A 22,847-nucleotide genomic window follows, 5' to 3' on the forward strand; every position below is an offset into this window, starting at 1 on the left:
GAGATTTTTTTTTCAACTACTGAGGCCTTTGTTCATCTCGTAATTTTTCTTTTGTTTGTTTTGTTTTTTGAAACAGAGTTTCTCGGTATAGCCCTGGCTGTCCTGGAACTCACTCTGTAGACCAGGCTGGCCTGGAACTCAGAAGTCCACCTGCCTCTGCCTCATAGTAATTCTATACTTCCATAGGTTGCAAGGTTTAGCTTTTTAAATTATGTAATTAAAACAAAATGAAGTTGCCCACATTATTTTCAATTTTATTTAAATGAAATAATGTAATCTTATGAAGACATTTTCATAGAAATGACACAGCTTTTATTGAAATAGAAACTTCAAGACAAAGTTCGAGTTATCTAATTTTTCTGCCCTGCATTAATTAAATGCAAAAAGCTATGCGTATCAAATTGCTACACACATGTTGGCATTATACAATGTACACATTATACTGCTTTATTATAAATAACTGAAAACAATATCTTATTTTTCAAACCCACATAACAAATCAGTAAATTCCATGCTTTTTTTTCTCCTTGTTTCGCTTTATTTTTGTAATGTGGATTGAAAAACAATTTACCCAAGATGAGTTTTCGAACATCTGTGGGAACAACAACAACAACAACAACAACCACCACAATCACCAGAATCACAAAAATACTCATTTTCTTTCATCTAAATGAGAAGGAAGCTTTTAGAGGGCTAGGCTTAAGAAAGCTGTGAAGGAGTCACTATAGTAGAAAAATCCTGTAATGTCGGCACATACCTCTTGTAAGGCAAAATAGTACTTTATGAACACATATAAATATAAGAAAGATGTGGTGGGAAGCATTCAGAATCTTTTCTTAAAAGCATGAAGAGCTCTGTCTTACCAGGTAGAGGAAAGTCACTAAGGCTTTGTGGCTGCGGTTATCAAGATTTATATTTTGGTACATGTACGTCCCAGAAAGTCTTCTCCTTCTCTGAGAAAACAGAACTGGTGCCTACATTTAGTTCTCTCCTTTCATGGCAAATTGTGTTTGATTGAATGTTTTTTTTCTACTATAACCTTGAACATTTAACAACAAAGAGAACTTGATAGAATACTGCAGTCACATCAGGTTATCACAGAATCCTGTGTCCAAAACTTCATTTACTACATATTATAACACAGGGGCATCTTAACTAAGGCACTTATAGCAGCTAACAATCAGAAACTTCCTAGTCAAATGACTGTAATTTTTTCTATAATTCTTTTGTACAAGGAGTTATGTCAATTTTCTCTACTACCATTATTTTACAAGGTAGAAATTGCTTGAAGAAACAGATCCTGGAGGAGAAAAACTATGCAGAGTAATATATTTAATCAATAGTATGGTAACTGTCTTTAAACAATCATATTTATAGTCATCAGTTGTGGACAGCATCATATATTCCAGACTAAACAATTATTGAGTTTAGCATGGACAGGTATAAGATATTATGTACAATGATATTTAAAATTCTTCTATTATTTGTAGACTTTAAAGTATAACTCATAAAAAACTGGAGTAGGATATATTTAGTAAGTACATTGCAGTTAATTAACAAAAATTAAATTAGCATGAAAAATCTGTATGAAGAATTGAAGGCCTACGAACACTTTAAAAATAATAATGCCATACATATGCAAATACATGCAAGATCTGTACAATGGGCTGTTCCAACTCAAGTACTCCACATATTGCTCTCCTACATACTGTCAATGAGAATGTTAACTGCCTGCTTATTGTTTTGAGAACTGGGTGATAACACTTCCAGTCTTTATATATACTCAGGCTCTAAACATTCTTGTGGATCAGTTAATCAAATTTCATGTAAAGGAACACTGTAGCATGAGTGTGATTTTCACCTGTTTTATCCATTCTTGATTATATTTTATATCTTTTGAAAACTGAATCCCCAGAAACTCAAGAGTCTTTAGGCACCTTCTACCCCCAACTCTTATCCTCCATGTACTATATTGTATCATGGCTTACAAGAACAGAGTTTACATTTGAACACAGGAAACCTGAAATCAGCTAGTAAATATGATACTGGAAATGGGCAGGTGAACTCCACTAACTTTTAGCCAACTCAGTAGACAAAACTTTTCTTTATGTCTCTTTTGGGCAGTGATGTATTGTTAGCAGGATTTCCTACAGTGATACCAGGTCACCTCCACAATCCATCTTCAACAGATTCTGGAAAGCCTGTTCCCATTTGCTGTTTCTTCTTCTTTTGCTTTTACATGAAACAAGTTGCATTCAGCATCAGGATGTTATAAGTTCAGAATGTGATCCAGTAGCACTTTGAAGTGCAGCAAGCTGAGAAGTTTCTTCCCTTTTAAACATGATTGTGAGTGGCATTCTCTGGACCCAAGTGGCGATTCTGTTGACCTCAGAAGGCTCCAAACCCAGGTGACATGACATAACCACTTGCTGCTGGAATGGAGACAATGTTGGTTGTTTCTGAAGCCTCTGACTAGCTTCTCATCTGGGAACATGCCCAGCTTTCTTTGCAGCTTTCTAATACTGGCAGAGCACCTTCAAAAGTCCAAGGGCCGGATCATCATGGTGGTGGAACGTAAGGAGTAACTGGGCCCTTTGAAGTAGTGCCACTTTATCCCATTCAGTTTTCCATGATTTTGTCCCGCAGTGTAGAACATTCCATTTAGATTGGAAGGGCCACAGGCATCGAACCACCAACCTGAAAAATGAGCCAATGGAAAGAAAAATGAGAAGAAATAGAAGCAGGTCAGGTTTAATACTTAAAAATCAATGTCATGAGTGATTGGAGATTGATCAACCTTGTTCTGATTATTTGCAAACAGGAAGCATTGAAACAGTATCCTCCCAGCAGAAGTGTTCCCAGTGACACTTTTAAAAAATGTACGTGTAACCAGAGGAAGGGAAACTCAAGCAAACTCATATTCTGTGTGACTGTGTTGAGTCTTCCTTCCCACTGTAATTATGCAGTCTCGAAGCTTAGATTTTAAGGTAAAGTCAGGCCTAATATGAAAGTAGAATTTGACTTCATGTCTCTGACAGTGAAATGATTATTAGTGTATTAGTAAATTCAGAAACTTAGACAAATGTGACTCAAAAGATAAGAAAAAATATGTTTTTATAACTTTTTAAAGAATTGATCCTAAAATTAATTGGACACTATAGTGTTGATGATGCTCAAATTGTTATCTAGCCTGTCTATAAATTTATAGCAACATGGGAGTGTTTCCAATAGTGTCCAAACAGTTTGTATTTAGCAATAGTTCATCTATGATTGTTCAGATTGTTTTTAAATATAGTAGAAGGAAAACTACACAAAAAGTAATGCCGCGGCCCAGTGCTTACACAGTCTGTTAGAATAACTGAACAAGTTAGCTCTGTTTTCATGATGAACTAAAGTTTTAGACTTTTCCGATAAATCATAGTTCTTTTCTCCTGAAGTAACACTATTGAAGTCTTTAGGGAGAGATTTATGCCAGAGACATTCTAGAATATTTTTATTTGGATACACTTGACCTCTATTTGATTGCAGAGCCGTACCTAAGGGACTAATAGCTAACGAAAGGGAAAGTTGTCCAGCTGCTGTCTGATGGTAACATGAGCATTGTCTTGCAGAAACTTTAGAAAAAGTTCAACAAAGTCACACTAGTTCTCCTTGCTTTCAACTTGAGAAGGTTAATGCAGTTGGGGCATGTTTATAAAGTCACACCAGGAGTATAACAAGCTGCCTCTGTCACCAGTCCATTGGAGGAGCAGTAAGGTATGTGATGGATTCTGAGAGGTCCTGGATTCCTTGTTGTATGCACACTACCTGAATGTTAACATGATCAAAACACAAGGGACAAGAAAGCTCTTATTTGGCACAAAAGAAGGAACCATATGATTCTGTATTTTCTTCCTTATAATTAATTCCCTAATATCTGGTCAGAATTTCAAGCAAAAACATATGATTTATCTTGTAGAAGATATTTTAACTTTAGGGAGTAGATTTACCCCAAACATTCTCTTTAAGAGACCAAACTGAAAGTCTAAAATGAAAGTCAACCTTATTGCTTCTGTGTATTCAGTTTCCTCCAATTCCCAAGACTCTCCTGTCACCTTACTCAATTGTTCAGTCTTGTCATTGCCCCTCCTTGTGTCCAAAACACTGGCTCTAACTCAATAAAGAAAGTCATGAAAATTCTCAGAACTATATCTGAATTACATTAGTTCAGGGACTCATGTCAAATGTAAACCTTATCTGGTTTATAGAAAGTCACAACAGTTCCAGAAAAAAGATGTGTGACAATAGACATGACGTGGCCATAAAGAGAATCTAAATGATGAAGTCATGAAGTCACCTTGAACTGAGCTTAGGATAGAGATAGGACACATGTATCCTGTGAGAAAATAAGACAAATCTATCCTGTGTGCTTTATCTATGAGTGACACAAGTGGGTGCAGTGACAATGGCATTCTGGAGACAGAGAAAAACTGTCACTGCTGGGATACCCTCAAGATGAGAAATAGTCACCCAAAGCACAAAAGACTCCAGAATGGAAAAAGCCAAGCTTTTCTTCATGACTCTATGACTATAAATATTTAGTACTTCACCAAGTTGAGCTTGCTAAGCAATGGTGTGTGGAGGCTACATGCTTCTCATTCACTGACTCTGACAAACTAGTTCTTTTTATGAAGTGATTTATCTCAGTGCAAATGAGATGCAATTGTCATCATGACAGCCATGGTTCTTGCCTTCACAGAACCTGCATGCAGAATGAGAAACAGGAACAAAATGTGAAAAGGTCATTACTGATGATGATCAGGAGCACCATGATGAAAATAAGGGACGTCTCACGGTGCTGGGAGAAGCTGATGTTTCTAGAGGTCTGGGAAAGGAAGGAACTAGGGGAAGATGAGCTGCAGCAAATGCCCATAGGAAGTCAGAGGAGCCCAGTCTTTGTGTGTACTGACTAACAGAACCTAACTATTGCCTACATGAAGTGAACAGGGACCTTCAGGAAATGAAGGTAGAGAATGACTTCAGAGCAATCCCTGTGGAAACGTCTGTAATTTACCTAGCTTACTTGTCTATCATCAGGTGAACAAGTAAGATATTCTCTAGTGATGGGAACTTGTATTTAACCAAAGGAAACAGATCTGCCAGCTTAAACAGGGATAGCCTCTATCCTATATGGACTGCCAAAGCCATTCTGAGCATAAAACTGGTATGATGAAGGGGAAAATCAAGTCTAGAATCAATTTCACACATACAAATCCATGGACAGGCAGAGAGGACTAGGAGTTAATTAAAACAAAATTCCTGACTTCAGGGCATTTGTATTGACAAAGACTGTCAAAAATTAGGCAGCAGCTATTAAAACTTGTAGAATGAAAGTATTATATAAATTGGCTCAAGACTCTAATTGCCCGAGAAGCTTCAAAAATGTATTCATTTACCACTTGCATCAGATCCAGGAGCATGAATTATTGGCCGGAAACCAATTCTAAATACAGTGTGTACCCTGGAAGAGCAAGAGACTGTCTGCCAGCAGCTGGGTTTGCTGAGTGCCAGTGGAAAGGAAATTTGGGGAAAACAAATAGAAGAGAGAACACAGAGTTAGTTACTATGTTTGGGAAACTTTCTGTGAACAGTGGGGAGCCACGAGAAAGGCGAATTGTGAGAGAGAAAACCTTGTTTGATATTGACCTCATTGGCCAACAGCCAGGAAATCCTAAGCAGTCCTAATATTATTTGATATTTACTTGCTTAGTTAATGTGTATCACTGACTAAGGAATGATACTTAGATCTGGTCTCAGTCTCTTTGTTCTCCAAATGGTCTTACAGAGTACAAGTTCCATTATAGAGACATCAATGCTCAGAGAGTTGAAAGAACTCTTCTAAGGTGACATTCACAGTACATGGACTATGTCTGAGTTATTACACCGCAGCACAATTAGAACCAAATAAGCTGGTTTACTGCCTATGGCGGCCTATACAATTTTATCTAGGTACATAGTGCGAAGGAGACGTACAGGGTAAGAGCTATCGTCAGAACAAAAGACTCAGATGCTCCATGTCTTGCATTGCCACAATGAAGATAAAGTTATAGGTGCCATTGTTTTATATTATTTCCTCAGTAGTTCTATTAGAAAAATATGAACATAACTGATATGCAAATGAGTTCCATTCATTATGATCTTAGTATAAAGCATTGTATCTCTGAATCTAATATTGATTGTCTACTGAAGGTCTTGATATGATAAGGGATACAAACTTGAAATATCCAGTTAATTCTAAGGATCAATGGGCCACAGGTAGTTGGAACTGTTATACAGCAATTAAGCACAGCTAAGATGATGAACTAACACAACAGAGACCAAAACGTAAACATCTCTCATGCAAATTTCAGTTTCTTAAGAAAATATTCTGAACTTCAATGTAGAGGAAGCAGTCATTTTCATGATGTAAGGTTTTGATATATGCATTAAAACAAATTAACAACTAGGGACATTTCTTTTTGTCAAATATTTGTAACAGGTTATTTTATTTCACTTGTTATAATTTTACTAAAATTGTTCAGCATAATCAGACCTTTAAAATGTATATACCCAGATGGTGGAAGGCATGGTATAAAAAATAAAAGTGTGTAGTATTGATGTGGCTGAAATTCGTAGCTACAGTGTTAACACTTTGTTTGCCAGCATGAAATTCTGCAAGAACAACCAAAGCGACAGAGCTGTGTTTGCATCAACAATCTGTGAGATGCCTGAATTGTAGCACTCGGGAGTAAGAAATTGTTAACTCTACACTTTACCCTATGCTTTCCGTGGACTGACAAATAGGAAATGCATTGAGAAGGGAGACTGAGGAGATGACTCTGTCAGTAGACTGCCTACCTGAAAGCATGAAGACCTGATTTCAGAGGCCAGCAACCCACTTTCAAAGTGAGACAAGGTGGTGAGTTAATCCTAACACTTAGAGTGGAAACCAGACCCTTGAACTTCATTGGCAAGCTAGCCTGGGCTAATCATGACTTTTAGGTTCAGTGAGAGATTCTGTGTTGAAAAATAATGGTAGAAAGTGAACAAAGAAAGACATTGGCATTGACCTCTGGTCTATACCCAACCTCCACTCACACCACCCCCACACTCTCACACACATAGGCATGTGCATGGCTGCATGCAGTAACAAACACAGCATGCATAGCCACACATGCTGAGTGGTACCCAGGACAGACATTTGTGCTCAGAGGAACCCAGTGAGGCAGTAGAGAGACAGAAGAGAGCAGCTTCCATTTGTCACTGGGAGAACTGATAGAATGTCTCAGATGTTTGAAGGCTGGCAACTCTTCAATTGGCTTTGCCAAGTATTTTTCATTATAACCTGTAACCTCATGTATATTTTAATAAGAAATCCGAGACGCATGCTTCTAATTCATTTACACTTAACTCATTAAAAGTTAGTTTTGTAATAACTATCTCAGGCTTCCCAGGACTTTAGAATTATTTGACCCTTTTATCTTTGAAGCAGAAAATTCACATTTTATCACTAATAAATGAAACTCTGCCCAGAAAATAGAAATTGGATTCTAAACTTTCTACCCAGGAAGTTCAAATTTATTTGAAAGTCAAGAAATTCAACTCTCACAACCCTCTGATCCTAAACAAAACGTCTCTCAGCACTTCTTTTTTAAAGGTAAAACATACAGCAAACGGAAAAGATATCTGTGGGTTGCTCTCCTCCCCACTGTTAATGCACGCAATCTTATTATCAGTATGCAGAAGAGTTTCCGCAGAAAGTAAGACTTCCCTCTTCCTCAGTGAGGATGGGGTGAGGCTGAGTTAAAGCTCTGGTGTCATTGGTATGACTAAAGTCATAGTGCAGAAGGTACACGCTGATTTTCTGTGTAATGCACTTCACCCTCTGCATGGCCCAGCTTTGAGAACAGCTGCAGGACTACTGTGAATGGGAGAACAGCCTTTTCAGAGATCTGTCTGCTGTCTGTCTGTCTTCCTTCCTTTATCTCTTATTATATCCATCCCAGTGTGTGTGTGTGTGTGTGTGTGTGTGTGTGATGTGAGTGTGTGTGTGTGCTTGCTTGCCTGTTTCATTATGATGTCAAGTTGTTGTTTACTCTTGCCTGCAATATTGAATTTATTTAAATCCTGCACATGGACTCTTGCTGTCTTTCTTCTCCTGTGGACTTCATTTCACCTTTAAGCAGATTGAGTGAGGAACCGCTTGTGAAAATACCCTTCCAACATTTGCATACAACTCCTTCATCTTCTCTAAATGCCTTTACTCCCAACAGAAGCAGTACAGGCAATAGAGTGATGACCTCTGGGGTTGAGCACATGTGTGCAGCTCTTACTTCTGACTCTAGTTCTGTGAACATAGGCAACTGACCCCACCTTTCTGTATCTCAGATCTTGTGAAAGGAGTTAGGATGGCCCATATTTTCCCTAATCAAAAGGGTTTGGGTAAGCTGAATCTGAATAATGAAACACAGATCGTTTAGGTTAATGGAAACCGTCTGTGAGACAATCAAAGCTAGATATCTATTTTCTGTCTTATGTATTATAATACAAATAAAAGTATGTATTTGGTTATTTCTCACAGATAACAAACTACTAGCCTGGAGTTGTATGTAGCATTTTGCCATCAGTACAGTTGTGCATATATAGTTCTAATGTCCTGTCCTATAAATTTGTGAGTGATTCTCCCTATTAAAACAAATATACTACACACTGAAAAAAACAGAAATAAAATTCAAATTCTAAGCACTAACCTTGAGAAGACCAACTTGATATAAAAGTCAGAAGCCCAAAATTAAACTGTTATAATTCCGGAGGTCAATTCTTCCCGTGTTTTGTGATTCTTAGAGATTGGAATCTGTTTTTGATAGTTAACCATCCTTTTATTATATATTTCTCTATGAAAAGCTAATGTGTAACCACGTGCTTTGAATTCAACTTAATGCAAGAGGAGCACTCCTATTTTATTTTATTTTATTTTATTTTATTTTATTTTACTTTTGCCTTTTTACAAGCAAACTATGTGAGTTTGAGATCACCATACAGTCTCAGATAACATATTCATTAAAGAAATCTTTATTTACTGAACTCATCATATGTGTTACACACGAAGGCCATCTGAAGACCCAATGAGAGTTAGCACACAGTTAGTGTGCAGAGATCATATGTTTTTGACAGGTACAGTTTTCACTAAATTTAAGATGTGAGTTGAAATAAGAGAAACTCAATGTAGATTTTCTACACTCAGCCTCAGATAATCCATAACATTTAAACATACCTTGTAAGGATTGCCAACCATCTCATAAAATTTTGCCCAGCCCTTCCTGACTTAATAAAAATGCCAACTTGACTACATTTTCCCAAGGATCCTGTCATTGCCACATCAACCTCCACATTACTTGAAGAAGTAGCTATTTCCCCCTCTGTCTTTGTCAAGGTTGGAGCACAAGCCGAGTAAGCATTTATCAACCACTGTGAGCATCTGGTAAGTCCTAGGACATAATGAAAAATTTATGTATATGGCTTTATCCTCTCTTTTAGGATGAAACTGGAAAAAAATGTCCTTTGTTAGCTTTAGAAAGCCTTGCTTGTCAGCTGACATGGTTTATATGTGGGAAAAGAAGGCAGCGTTTCCACCACAACAGATTCTTTTAGAGGAAGGTTAGGTCACATTTTTACATAGTTTTTATATTATATACTAAATATGGAAATCACATTGAAACAAAACTTACATAAGGAAAGAGAAGTAAAATAAAACCATGCTTGTTTGCTTTTTGTTGTTAGCAACTTCTAATAATTGTATTTTATTATGAACTTTTAGACAAGATTATTTATATAATTACTTGATATATAGATTGACTGAAAAACTCAAGTTTAGTAATTGAGGTTTAGACTGACTTTTACAACTGTTTAGTTTGAAGATTCCTGATTTAATACCAAAGACTGTGATCTAGTCGAAAATAAATTTACTTTGAAAGTAACAGTCTAACAGTAGAAGCTCTTTATTTTCCTGGTTTTAGATTTAGAAGAATTTTTTTGGTCAAGTATTTTAATTACAATAATGTAGACAAACAAAATCATGCATGGAATGACATTACACTTGTTTTATCTTGATGTTAACTCAAAATTAAAACTGATCAGTTGGACTGGATCTGATCAGCCGCTTTGGACTTGAGAGTATAAAGCAAAGTCGTCTGATGGTCTAAGGAAGTGTTCCCTATCTCTTCGTCATTGTCTCCCATTTACCACAGACAGAGCTTCACAGTGCTGCACTGTTGACAGGAAAGAACCTATGGCAAAAGCTGAGAACGGTCCCTAAGGTCAATGACAGTCACCCAGCAGAGTTTCATCTGGCTTATAAGTCTCTGCTGACATCTCATTCTATTTAGTGCTCCTTTGAGAAGTCATTTCAATAGAAAAGTCTGTGTGACAATATTTATATTGAAATATATGGTCTAGTGTAATAAAAAATTTTAATGAAACATAAAATTATTCAATATTTAAACTGGGTAGAAGGATTGCTGGCTTCGTGGTAACAGAAATAAATCTACATACTTGGGAGATACTATAAAAGAGTCTGCTGTTTGCTTCTGCACATGTGAATACATGATGCTGCCTCAGACTGTGGTGTACCCTCTTTCAACTCAAAAGTGTTGAGCGTATGAATTATCACCTACCTATATGCTGAAAAGCATTATCATGTGCTTTTCTCTATTAGCACTATAATGTCTACATTGTCCAACAAAACCACAGAACCAGAAGGAAGGTTGAGACTATGTTCACCATGGGTATGGCAAAACTATATCCTATTTTACTATAGGGAAGATCACAACTAAATTCTATGAAATAAGTAGCTTTCCCTTCCATTCTTACAAATGTCCATAATGAGGAAGTCACCCCCTCCCAGCAGCTCATTCTAGCAACTGGCTTCTGGACACTCCTTCTAAAGATTTGTGTTCAAGATTGTGTCATTCTTTGTGCATTATTTTTCTGACCACCTCTTTTTTTTTATTGACATGAGCTCTAGTCTATCCAGTTTATTACTCTTGCAGTAATTCCCTTTAATAAAATGTACTCATTAAACATATGGTAAGTTGATAGAACTAATAGAACTAAGGAGGTCAGCAAAAGACTCTCGCTTGCTTAAAAGAGACACTATCAAGCAGGAGTTAGCTCAAACATGATTTATAAAGAAAAGGAAAGGAAAAGTCATTAGACAACAAAATGGTCACATTTCTAAGGGAAAATCTGACAGGGAGCAGAGTGGTGGGTAGTAACTCTGTAGGATATATGCTCTATGCCATGCTCCAGTGACTTGGACAGCCATTGACATTCATGCCTATGGTTTCCAGTTCTCAGCTCTCAAAATTCCACAGCTTAGATTTTCAGTGTGAATGGCTTTACAAGACCTGGGTTCCTTCAGAAGGATATTTGATAGGGTAATAGTGTTTATTGCAAAAACACACTTACTTAGGCTAATCCAGCCCAAGCAATAAATGGAACTTTTCTCTTCGCATGTATGTGTTTATTGGTGAGTAAGAAGCAGCAAATATAAGGGCAATTATGGATGAAGGAATCTGACAGAATTCAGTCATGAGGCAGAAGCAATGTCCTAACTCAGAGATGTAGAGGTTTCTCAACAACTGAGACATGCACTCCTCTTTACTCCTTGTGTGTTTTCCTTACAGGAACATGAACACCAATGTTGCTCTTCTATGAAATATTTGAATGATCTCCCTGTTGGTTGGTCCAGGACTGTATTTCTTTACTAGGAAAATTTGTGGGTCAAAATATAAATGGAGAACATGAGTTATATTTCAACACTCAAACAGGCAGGGAACTGGAATGTTCCAGTCTTCATATAAAGTTACCAATAATGTTATTTGTTGAACAAGGTGGTTGGTGCACAAGATGCATCAGTGGCTACCATATTAAAATAATTCTCAAATTTCTAATGTTGTTCCTTGGATACAGGTCAAAGAGTTACCTATAGGTAGCTTGTATATGCTTGATGAGATTAAATTATGATGCCAGAATTATTTATTCAGAAGTGGAATATGATAGTAAATACTTTAGAAGCATATTCATGCCATGCTATCCTTTGTAATACACTGATCTTGTATTGAAATAATGTCACTGTTGGTGAAGTGTTTTTAAGGCTGTGATTTGATAGTTGCAGAAAGGCAGGGGGAATGTCATAAGGGCCTCCTTGAACATTACTCTAAAACCTTCATTTTTCTGTGTTCTAGTAACACAGGACAGAAATGCTAACTTAAAATTTCATTGTACTGGATTTAAAACTCGAGAGCAATTTCAATGACTAAAATATGAACACCAATCCACCATGCACCACAGTTTCTACTGAGTGCCTACGCATACCATTAGAAGAAGGGCAGTTTCTTTCCCATGGGAAAAATATAATATTTTTTTAGTGTAACACAGTAAGAAAGTCAGAGTGGTTGATGATAGGGGTGCCTACGCTTCTAAACCACCAATCAAAGAAATCACATGGTGGGTCTCATGGCTCTAGCTGCATATGTAGTAAAGGATGGCCTAGTCAGTCATCAATGGCAGGAGAGGCCCTTGGTCCTGGTTCTAGGCCCCAGTATAGGAGAATGTGTGGACCAGGAAGCACGAGTGGGTGGGTTGGGGAGCATGGGGATGAGGGAGGGGATAAGGGATTTTCAGAGGGGAAACTAGGAAAGAGGATAACATTTGAAATGTAAACAAAGAAAATATTTTAAAGGAGAGAGAGAGAGAGACAGAGAGAGAGAGGTTATTACAATTCTGAGGGAAACAAGCCTCTGAGTCATTACGATTGCGATTTTGATCACAGTTTAGTTTGGAGTTAACTCTGTTCCAGAAAGACCATCCATATATTTCATGGCTGGTTTTTAGGCTAGTATTCTCTTTGTGTCAGCCAAATATTGTAACGACATCTAAAATATTTTGTATATGATTATGGTATCTTGTTAACTCATGCCTTTTTAAGTCAACAATTAGGTAAGTATAGAGGTATTTTAACATGCAAGCTTTATAGCGTTCCTCAAAAGAAGAAATCAGTACATGTTGGGTAACGGAAGAGAGATGAGACATAAGGAATTCTGAATCCAGGGGAAGCCACTTTACCCACCAAGGGCTCTGAGACTCAGGAAACTTCTGCTCTTTCTTGAGTAAGAAAGTGATTATTAAGTGCTGGATAAATGCTACAGTTATTTAAGTAGCAAGTTGCAGTTTGTTTTTGTTTTTTGTTTTTTTTTTGACACACTCAAAGTATCAGAAAAGACTTGGAATCATATAAAAAGTATTAACTTTCTTAAATAGTAATACAATGCTATTTAATGATGTCTCCCATATCATCTAAAATCTTTCTCAAAACCCAGGTAAAGCTTGGTCTGGATGTATAACATTAGGTTTAAATAATTTCTCCCTTTTTTGTTTTTATTCAATGTGAAAAATTTATCCCTAAGCTTGACCGCATAGCTGCAAAGCATTTGCTAAGAAATAACATTCTATGTAAGTTGACGAGCAAACCATAGATGATCTTAAAGGGAGAGTGTCTGTATCTTCAAAGACACAAATTCATGAGAATGAAGCTTAGGACATTCCTATCACAGATGAAGGGGCAGGGGTGGGAGGGGGTACTTTGAATTATGCCAGCAATGTCCTGCTGAAGAACAGGATAAACCCCTGTGCAGAGCTAAATGACCTCTAGGGACTTGCTTTTCAGTTTCCTGACCAGGAGATCATACCCTTTTCTCAGAGATAAGAAACCCCAAACCTCAACCCAATGAAAGGCAGTTTAGGAAACAGCCTGGGAGACTCACCTCCTGTTAGCATGAGAGCGCATTTGCACATACAGTTGTCGTTATCAGCATCCTTCGTGCTGAAATCGGCACCGTGTAAGATCAAGCTGCTCTGTTTGCCTGCTGTCCCTGTGTGACCTTTTAAATATAACCTGCGGTAAAACAGAAAGAAAGATCATCCACTTGACAGAACATGACCTAGAAGATAATTTGTTGAGTGTTTAAACTTCTGTTTTGCCTCCTGTCTCTGAACTCAACCCTTCCAACAAATCACTTTATGAACCTAAAGTCAATAGATAAAAGGAGGAAAGAGAGAGGGAGGAGGGTCAGAGGGATAAAGATTGCAGACAGGAGTCACAGGTTCCGAATTATGAATGGGTACAAATCCCTGTGGCTGCAGCTTAGTGGGTGTTGTTCTTGTTTGATATGCATACATGAACCCACGTGGTTCACTGATAGTGCAGGGACCACAAAAAAGAAGTGGAATTTATTCTTGTAGTTAGGTGTTACTAAACAGAAATCTCCATTAGAATGTCAATACAGCAGACAATTTCATTAATATTTCAAACAAATTATTCTAAGTATTTTTTTTTTTTTACTATTGATACAACAAATACACAAGTCTCATTGACAGGGGCTTGTTTTGGTACATCTCATAGAAAAGGTGAAGGACCCAAACCTGCAAGTAGCATTCACCACACAAACATTTGCTGAGCACACACTCTATGTCTCACTTTTTATAGCTCTTTAGGCCTTATAACAAAGGTCTCATGCACTACTTCTAAGTCTGAAAGATTTGTTTCTAGTGACTTAACACAAACTATGTTCAAATTCCAGCAGTTGTTTGATCTTATAAACAATACTATTTAAAGAACCCAACTTATTCTCTACAAATATTTCTTACATGTATTTTTCAAAAACTTCAATCAATGGCACGTGTGCAGCAAGTTAAGAGATACTTTGAGCAAAGGTCTGCTCAACAGGCAAAACAAATTGGGCTGTTAAGAACCTTCTGAGATTACTAGAGATATGCAGACTATCTATGGATTACACATGGGAACCATGGGAAATCACAGAAGTTGTCTGGCGCAGCTTCCTGTCTGGTGGTTATCCTCTTCTTTCCTCTTTCCTTTCTGTCCTGAGCAATGTGAACTTGCCCAGATCTTTTGTTTGCTTCCATAGGCCCCGAGCATTTGCACTACACTCATCAGGATCAGCAGTTTGGTACTCTCTATCAATGTGGATTTTCACCTACATCATCTCGCAACATTTCCTTCCGAACTCCACTTCTTTGAATCATACCTACACAAAATCAGTGGCGATTAATGTCACATGAATGAAAGTCTCCCAGAATCTCGACCAGCTCTGGCAAAATATGAAACAGTAATAATAAAAGTAAAATAAAATCGGGAGCTATGAAAATACACGTGACTAGTGTTCCACTTAGATATATGTACAAGGTAATGTTTTGTCTTTATTCTGTGATCTTTAATAATTTTTGTTTTAGGAAATAATATTATTGCTTCATGTTTGAAGGGTTTTTTTTTTTCAGATTTTTTAGGCCAGAATAAAGCATTCAATTATGTTCCATTTTGTTTGCCTGGTGTCAGTCACTAACAGAATTTCCAGTTCAGAATAGCACAAAAAGTTTTTAACCGTGACCTGCTAATACTGAATAGTCACATATAAGATTTTATTTTCAAACTCTGAGAGGTAGAAAAAAATGTTCCACAAGCTAATGCAGACAATAAATACAAAACCCTGTTCCTGATGTTGTGATTCTTAAGTCTTTTTCCTTTACGATCTAAGATATCTATTTTGATTATGATTTTTAATATCTGAATACATCCCTATAAGAATATCAAACAATAATAAGTCATAGCCACTGTCCCCCCTCCCTCGCCTTTAGAGATTTCCTTTTATTTTTCATTTTATAACACACATGTTTTGCTTGCATGCCTCTGCATGCACTTCATTTGTGTCTGCTGCCTGAGGAGGTCAGCGGGGGCGGGGGGGATCCCTCTTCTGTAAATGGAGTGACAGATATTTTATTTCTGTACCATCATGTAGATGCTGGGAATCAAACCCAGGTCTTCTGAATGACCAGCAAATGTTCTAACTACCAAGCCATCTTTCTAGCCCGTGGTCTCTTTCTTTAAAAGAAATCATTGTTGTCCATTTTGGATCTTGCAAAGTAATTTTTCCTCATGTATTAATAAAAATGGAAGCAACATTACCTTTTACACAGTTCTTTACAATGTGAATTTTACCATTTCCCAGGGATCACATCCTGCTCTTCAGCATCACCTGGATGTTGTGGTATGAATATGCAGTGTTTTCCCAGGCATCACATGTTCTCAGCTATCTCCTGGAAGCTGTGGTATGAATATACTGTAATATGTTTGAGAGACCTTTCTGCCCGTCAGTATGCATGTGGAAGTATATGCTGAAGTGAGAATGATATCTGTAACATCTGTGTCCTTCCTCTGGCGGAATATTTATGTCTTATGTCGGGCCCACTTCCTTCTAATCTTCCCCAGTCCTATTTTGTCTGAGTTTTGCATTTTTCCAAAAGACAAAACCATGTTCAATATATTATATGCACAGACCAAAGCAAAAAAGGCTTCATCTCATTTTCCATTAGTTCTTCTGTCCTTAGTGATTATTCATTTCTTCTGTGTTACAGACAATGGAGATTAAGCAACTATCTCAAAGTAAAATCATGCCTAAGGTAAATTCCTTAGCTAACATTATTTTTTAAAGAAGAAAGGTCTAATAAGATAAATATTTTCTTAAGGTCCTGGTCAATTCACAAATTACTAAAACAAGAAGCAAAGGTCCAATATAATAATAAAATATTAGCATATAGGTTGGAGTGATTTGAATGAAGATGAATACTGGGAAGATGGCTCAGTGGGTAAAGTACTTCTCATGAAAATGGAAGAGCTGAGTTGGTCTACCCAGAGCACACATAGAACAGAGAGTGGCAGTGTCGCCTGCCATCAGAAAACTGCCCCAGTGAAATGGAAGGAAGAGATCGAGGATCACCAGAAGTACACAGGTTGGCAGCCCTCCTGCTGTAGACAGAAGCTGGTGATAGGACACTGACTCCTATGTGGTGGAAAGCCTGGAATGACATCCAGTGTTTTCCTCTGACCTCTACACATGCAGGCACATACTCACATTAAACTCACAAACACTTCTAAGTATACTGATATTTAAAAAAAAAAAAAAAAAAGTACACAAGACCAGTATCTTGAGTATAATGAACTTTCCATGAACAAGATGAGATTGCATTAATAATGTATCTGATATTATTTTCATGTTCTTAGTGTGGCACACAGGGGCAGCTCATGATGTAAGAAGAGATACTCATTTTTGTACTCATTCTCTTGCACTGGGAGACAGAGACAGAATTTCATACATTAACATTTTGCCAAAATTATTTAAAGAAATCTACAAATAAGGACAACTATGATTCTGTGGAGCCCTATAGGGATTCCAGAGAAATCCAGGCCAAGGAATAGTAACCCAGGGACTACATAGCTTCATTGTTGTAATAGAGCCACAGTTGTTGACCCAAAGTTAAAGTACATAGTTACCACAGGTAAACAAAGGCTACCCACTCATTATTGCTGGCAGATATTTTTATAATTAGTTAAGGAAACTTCCTTGAATTGAGACTAATGAAATCATAGACTGTTAGTTTGAATTCAAATCCTTGTGTATAAATAAGAACTTCTGCTTGTCTATTCAGCTGAGAGTTATTGCAAGTGGAACTTCACTTCACAAAATAAAAGTCAAGACTACCTTTGCAGTTCATTCTGGTGAAATAGAACTTGAAGTGAGGGCTGGGCATGGTGGCGCACGCCTTTAATCCCAGCACTCAGGAGGCAGAGGCAGGTAGATTCCTGATTTCGAGGCCAGCCTGGTCTACAAAGTGAGTTACAGGACAGCCAGGGCTACACAGAGAAACCTATCTTGAAAAAAAATTAAAAATTAAAAAACAAAAACAAAACAAACAAACAAACAAACAAACAAAAAACCCCAAGAACTTGAAGTGTGAGCCATTAATGATGACTCGTCTTCTAAAACAACTCCACAGAAATCCTAATCACTTTTTTCATTATCCAACCAGGAAAAAGTGGATGGCAAGACAGATTGTGTGTTACAAGATTAAATTAAAATGCTCTTCCAGAGCAAAAATTTAAAGGGACAAAAATAATGAAGCAGGAAAGAACGGGAGTAGGGTGTTCAACAAAAAAAGAAGGATGCTCTATAGGAGACAATTGTATATGACTAAAGACATAGGTGGGAGACTGTCATAGCTTGTGTCTTTATTTTTTTCTTAATTAAGGAAAAAAATGTTTGTTATTACATCACTGCTAGTCAGCATAAGCATATTTCTCCATATATCTATATGAAAAATATAGTACCCTTCAGGTTTGGAAATTTCACATGTGGAAGGATGAAGTTATTACATTTCTTAGTGCATTCATAGTAGCAATAGACTCTATTCTGTGGCATTAGGCTTTCAAGTATCTTTATACATCATAAAATAACTTCAATGACTCTCTCTCTCTCTCTCTCTCTCTCTCTCTCTCTCTCTCTCTCTCTCTCTCTCTCTGTCTGTCTGCCACCCAAACAGAGGGAACCTTGGTGTCGTCTCTTTTCTCTATCAGGCAGATCCTGAAGATAGAGCTGAAGCTTTCAGTCTTGGTAGTAAGCACACTGACCCACTAAGGTTTCTTGCTAACCTCACTCTTTTCTTTTGGATAGCATCCCGGTCCCATAAACCTAGTTTCACACTAATTTTATCTGCTAAAAAGATTTCCATTTTAACTTTCTTTTTAGGATGCCAAGAGTCTTTTTCATCATCTAAAGCAGACTGATTTATATGTATGACAAATAGATGCTTGTCCTTAAATCTTAAACAATAGGTAGTGTGAGTTATCAAACTTAAGGTCTTAGGTGCTCACAAGCAGAGCACACTTTTATTTTCGATTTAATATCTCTCCCTGTCACCATTTTAAAGCAGTTAGTCTTTTTTAACAATTACTTGAAGAAATTGCCAATGAGATCTCTCCACCCCATATATTTTTAGAGCCTGGTAGCAGGGACTCAATCAGAGAGTTGCTTAATAGAGCCATAGCTCTGCCATGGCAGCCCAGGACTGTTTCTGATTTAACCAACGTCCCCAGCCTGCACCACCACTAAAAGAGCAAGGTTTTGTCAGCAAGGAAGGCATCACTACCGCAACTGAGTGAGACAGGTAAAACCCATAGCAGAAAGTAAACGCAACATTTCTTGTAATGATTTACATAGAGAGAAAATTATGTTTAATTTTAGGACTTCTGGGGAGAAAGACATTTCCATTCTTAGTGTTTTTAATTTTTGAAATCATAATTAAATCATTTTTCACTTATCCTCTCTCACTTTGAATCCTCCCATAAGCAATTATTCCTTGCTGGCTTTCAAATTCATGACCTCTCTTTGCAGTAATTGCTTGTGTGTGTGTGTGTGTGTGTGTGTGTGTGTGTGTGTGTGTGTGTGTGTGTGTATTCCTAAATATACATAAATATAACCTGGTCAGTCTGTATAATGTTACTTGTATATATATGTTTTCAAAGCTGCCCATTTAGAAGTGGATACCAATTGGTATGGTCTCCCCTGGATAAGGCTCTTTCTCTTCCTCTCAGCATTACTTAGGTGCCTGTACTTCTTTGTGTCATGTTGAATCTTGCTGGGCTTTTCCCCATCTGTGTTGCCATGGGTATTGGTGTCTTACTTGTTTGGGTAATGTTTATTAAGCTATAGGAGACACAACCTAACAGAAAACTCCCTGTCCCTTTAGCTCTTCCGATCTTCCCAGCCCCTCTTCCTTGAAGATCCCTGAGCCTTGGGCACTAGAGTTGTATTGTAGATGAATCATTTGCAACTGAACTTCACTAGTCTATATTTTCATTGGTTATAATTTTCTAAGATTGTCTCCATCTACTGCAAACAAAAATGTCCTTGACAAAGATTGAGGACATCTCTGGGCATGTGGACCAATGCCAGCTCTATGTCTGTCGAGGATTAATATCTAAAATATAGAGAGTTTTTTAAAAATAAGTCAATCCACAAATGACCTACTCAAAAATGGACCTGTGATTTGAACACAAAGTTCTCAATAGAAAAAAAAAAAGATGACTTAGAAATATTGCAAAAAGCTTCATCATTCCTAAAAATGAAGGAAATGTGATTCAAAACAACTTTGAGATTTCATTTTATCACAGTCATAATGGCAAAGAGCAACAAAAGAGCCGAAAACAAATACTAGAAGAGAAGTGGGTAAAAGAAACCCCATTCATTGTTGATGGGAATTCAAATTGGTAGAGCCACTTTGGAAATCAGTATGGAAAATCATCAAAAATTTTTAAAAAGTAGACTACCACATGAGCAAGCCATATCACTCCTGGGTGTATTCTTTTTTTTTTTTCTTTTTTTAAATTTTATTTTATTTTCATTAGGTATTTTCCTCGTTTACATTTTCAATGCTATCCCAAAAGTCCGCCATACCCACCCCCCCCAATCCACTACCCACCCACTCCCCCGTTTTGGCCCTGGGGTTCCCCTGTACTGGGGCATATACAGTTTGCAAGTCCAATGGGCCTCTCTTTGCAGTGATGGCCGACTAGGCCATCTTTTGATACATATGCAGCTAGAGTCAAGAGCTCCGGGGTATTGGTTAGTTCATAATGTTGTTCCACCTATAGGGTTGCAGTTCCCTTTAGCTCCTTGGGTAATTTCTCTAGCTCCTCCATTGGGGACCGTGTGACCCATCCAATAGCTAACTGTGATCATCCACTTCTGTGTTTGCTAGGCCCCGGCATAGTCTCACAAGAGACAGCTATATCTGGGTCCTTTCAGCAAAATCGTGGATATTAGCCCAGAAACTTAGGATACCCAAGATATAAGATACAATTTGCTAAACACATGAAATTCAAGAAGAACGAAGACCAAAGTGTGGACACTTTGCCCCTTCTTAGAAATGGGAACTAAACACCCATTGAAGGAGTTACAGAGACAAAATTTGGAGCTGTGACGAAAGGATGGACCATCTAGTGATTGCTATATGCAGGGATCCATCCCATAATCAGCTCCCAAACGCTGGGTATATTCTTAAAGGAATGAAAATGTTGCATACATGAGCTATGAAATACTATTCCACTGTAAAAAAAAAAAAAAAGCTGAAATAATGAAGTTAAATGGATGGAACTAGAAAAGAGTGAGTTAAGCCAGACCCAGAAAGACAAACCACATATTCTCTCATCTGATCTTACTAGCTCCAAATCTTTAGATGTGAGTAAAGGACCTGGGATGGTTCCAGAAACCAGGCAAATAAAAAGGGATCATTTTAGCAATAACTGGTAGAGGAGCCACAGATGTTAAGATGTAGAATCTGAAGGAGAAAATGGAGCCTAATGAGACAGGCTCTCATTAGGGAAAGAAGATGAAAATAAATATTGAAGAAAGAGAGAGGAGGGTAAAATAATAGTAAGGGTGTCTAGAAAATCATAAGAAATCAGATTATTTACTTAAAGCACTTATAATACACACAGCTTTGGCATATATATATATATATATATATATATATATTTTTTTTTTTTTCCCTAAATAAAGAAATTCCATTTGGGCTTACAATGTACCATCAAAGGTCCAAAGAACATCTAACAAAGATCACAACATCATGTGTGAGAGGCCCTACTTTAAGTTTTTGGCCACTATAGTGCAAGAAACTACTAATTTATTCATATAGGCTATTTATTCTCTGGTTTTCCCCATTCCACTACAGCCCTGTGCCCAGAGACATCTGTGCTAGAACAGACCTAAAAGTCGCTTCCCTGAGGACTCACTTTTATGGTGCCAGAAGTTGCCATGCAAGCTGCCAAAGGTATGAAGAAATCAAGAATCCTAACCAGCGATAATATGTATGATCTACAACAATGACCAATGTGTCATGATCACCCCAAGGGTGCATGGGTGGCATATGTACTTTGCGGTAACCAACAATTCTCTAATTGGACATAAGATGCCCCAAGAAAGAGTTAAATAATGGTTGACACTGGAAACCTAGCCAAATACCCAGGGCCAATAAAGTCATGGATCTTGAAGGAAAGCCTATAGCTACCATTTTACCAGCATAATCCCTAACAATATTTTACATATATGTTTTTATATCCACAGGCATTTCATCTTTGACAATATGAAGGCATCTTGTTGGATTATACAAATGATTAGCAGTGAATGACAGAGGTCTATAAATGAAAAAAATAATAGCATAAGTTTGTCTTTGAAGATGTGGGGGATGGAGAGGTTTCCTAAAAGGCTTCTGAAATTCGAGAATTAGTATGTTTTAAGGTTATCTAACATCAAGAAAAGAAAAGAAAATATAAATTCCTTGGGTTAAGTGAGCGTGTTACAGTCATCATTTATTTAAAGATGTCAACAATCTTAGTATATTCTGATTCATTTTCTGTATTTGAAGCTAAAACACACTTTCATAATGTAAGAATGTATGTTCATAACAGCATAAGGATGACTTCGAGTCTTGTATTAGACTTTCATTATATTGTTAAATTACTTCTAATTAAACAACTTTTAAAATTATTTCTATGACATCTGCAATGCAACATCTTATTAATTCATCCAAAATTACTCAAAACTCATCTAATTATATAGCTTATGTTAATATACAACCTGAGATTTATTGAAGTAGTGCTACCCTCAGCATTTGCATGGGTGCTAGGGATCTGAACTTATCCTTGAACAGATCTCTCCTAATGAGAGAGACTAGGACACCTTTTTTTCTTTAAACTATCATTAGATAGATAGACAACTCATCTTTTCTAATGTAATATTATTAATAATATACATGCCTTATCTGCTTGACTAGATTGGAAATTTATTATTCCTTGTGAACTCTTGTGTCCCATACACATAATAAGCATCGAATCACTATTTATTGAGACTAAGAATTGAAAT

At 37.2% G+C, this 22,847-nt stretch overlaps 1 protein-coding gene across 3 annotated transcripts in view; it reads right to left on the reverse strand.

Moving 5' to 3' along the window:
- Window positions 1–233: 233 nt before the first annotated feature.
- Angpt1 (angiopoietin 1) overlaps window positions 234–22,847 on the reverse strand; it is a 252,311-nt gene continuing 229,697 nt past the window's right edge. For all 3 annotated transcript variants that reach the window (NM_001286062.1, NM_009640.4, XM_006520323.2), the window contains exons 8-9: window positions 13,842–13,972; window positions 234–2,697 (exon numbers count right to left, since the gene is read on the reverse strand). In NM_001286062.1, the coding sequence (NP_001272991.1) occupies window positions 2,537–2,697; window positions 13,842–13,972 (292 nt within the window). In that variant the 3' untranslated portion in view covers window positions 234–2,536. The remainder of the gene's footprint in view (window positions 2,698–13,841; window positions 13,973–22,847) is intronic.

This window comes from Mus musculus, chromosome 15, assembly GCF_000001635.26.
Source record: "Mus musculus strain C57BL/6J chromosome 15, GRCm38.p6 C57BL/6J".
In the NCBI taxonomy this organism is placed as follows: Eukaryota; Metazoa; Chordata; class Mammalia; order Rodentia; family Muridae; genus Mus; species Mus musculus.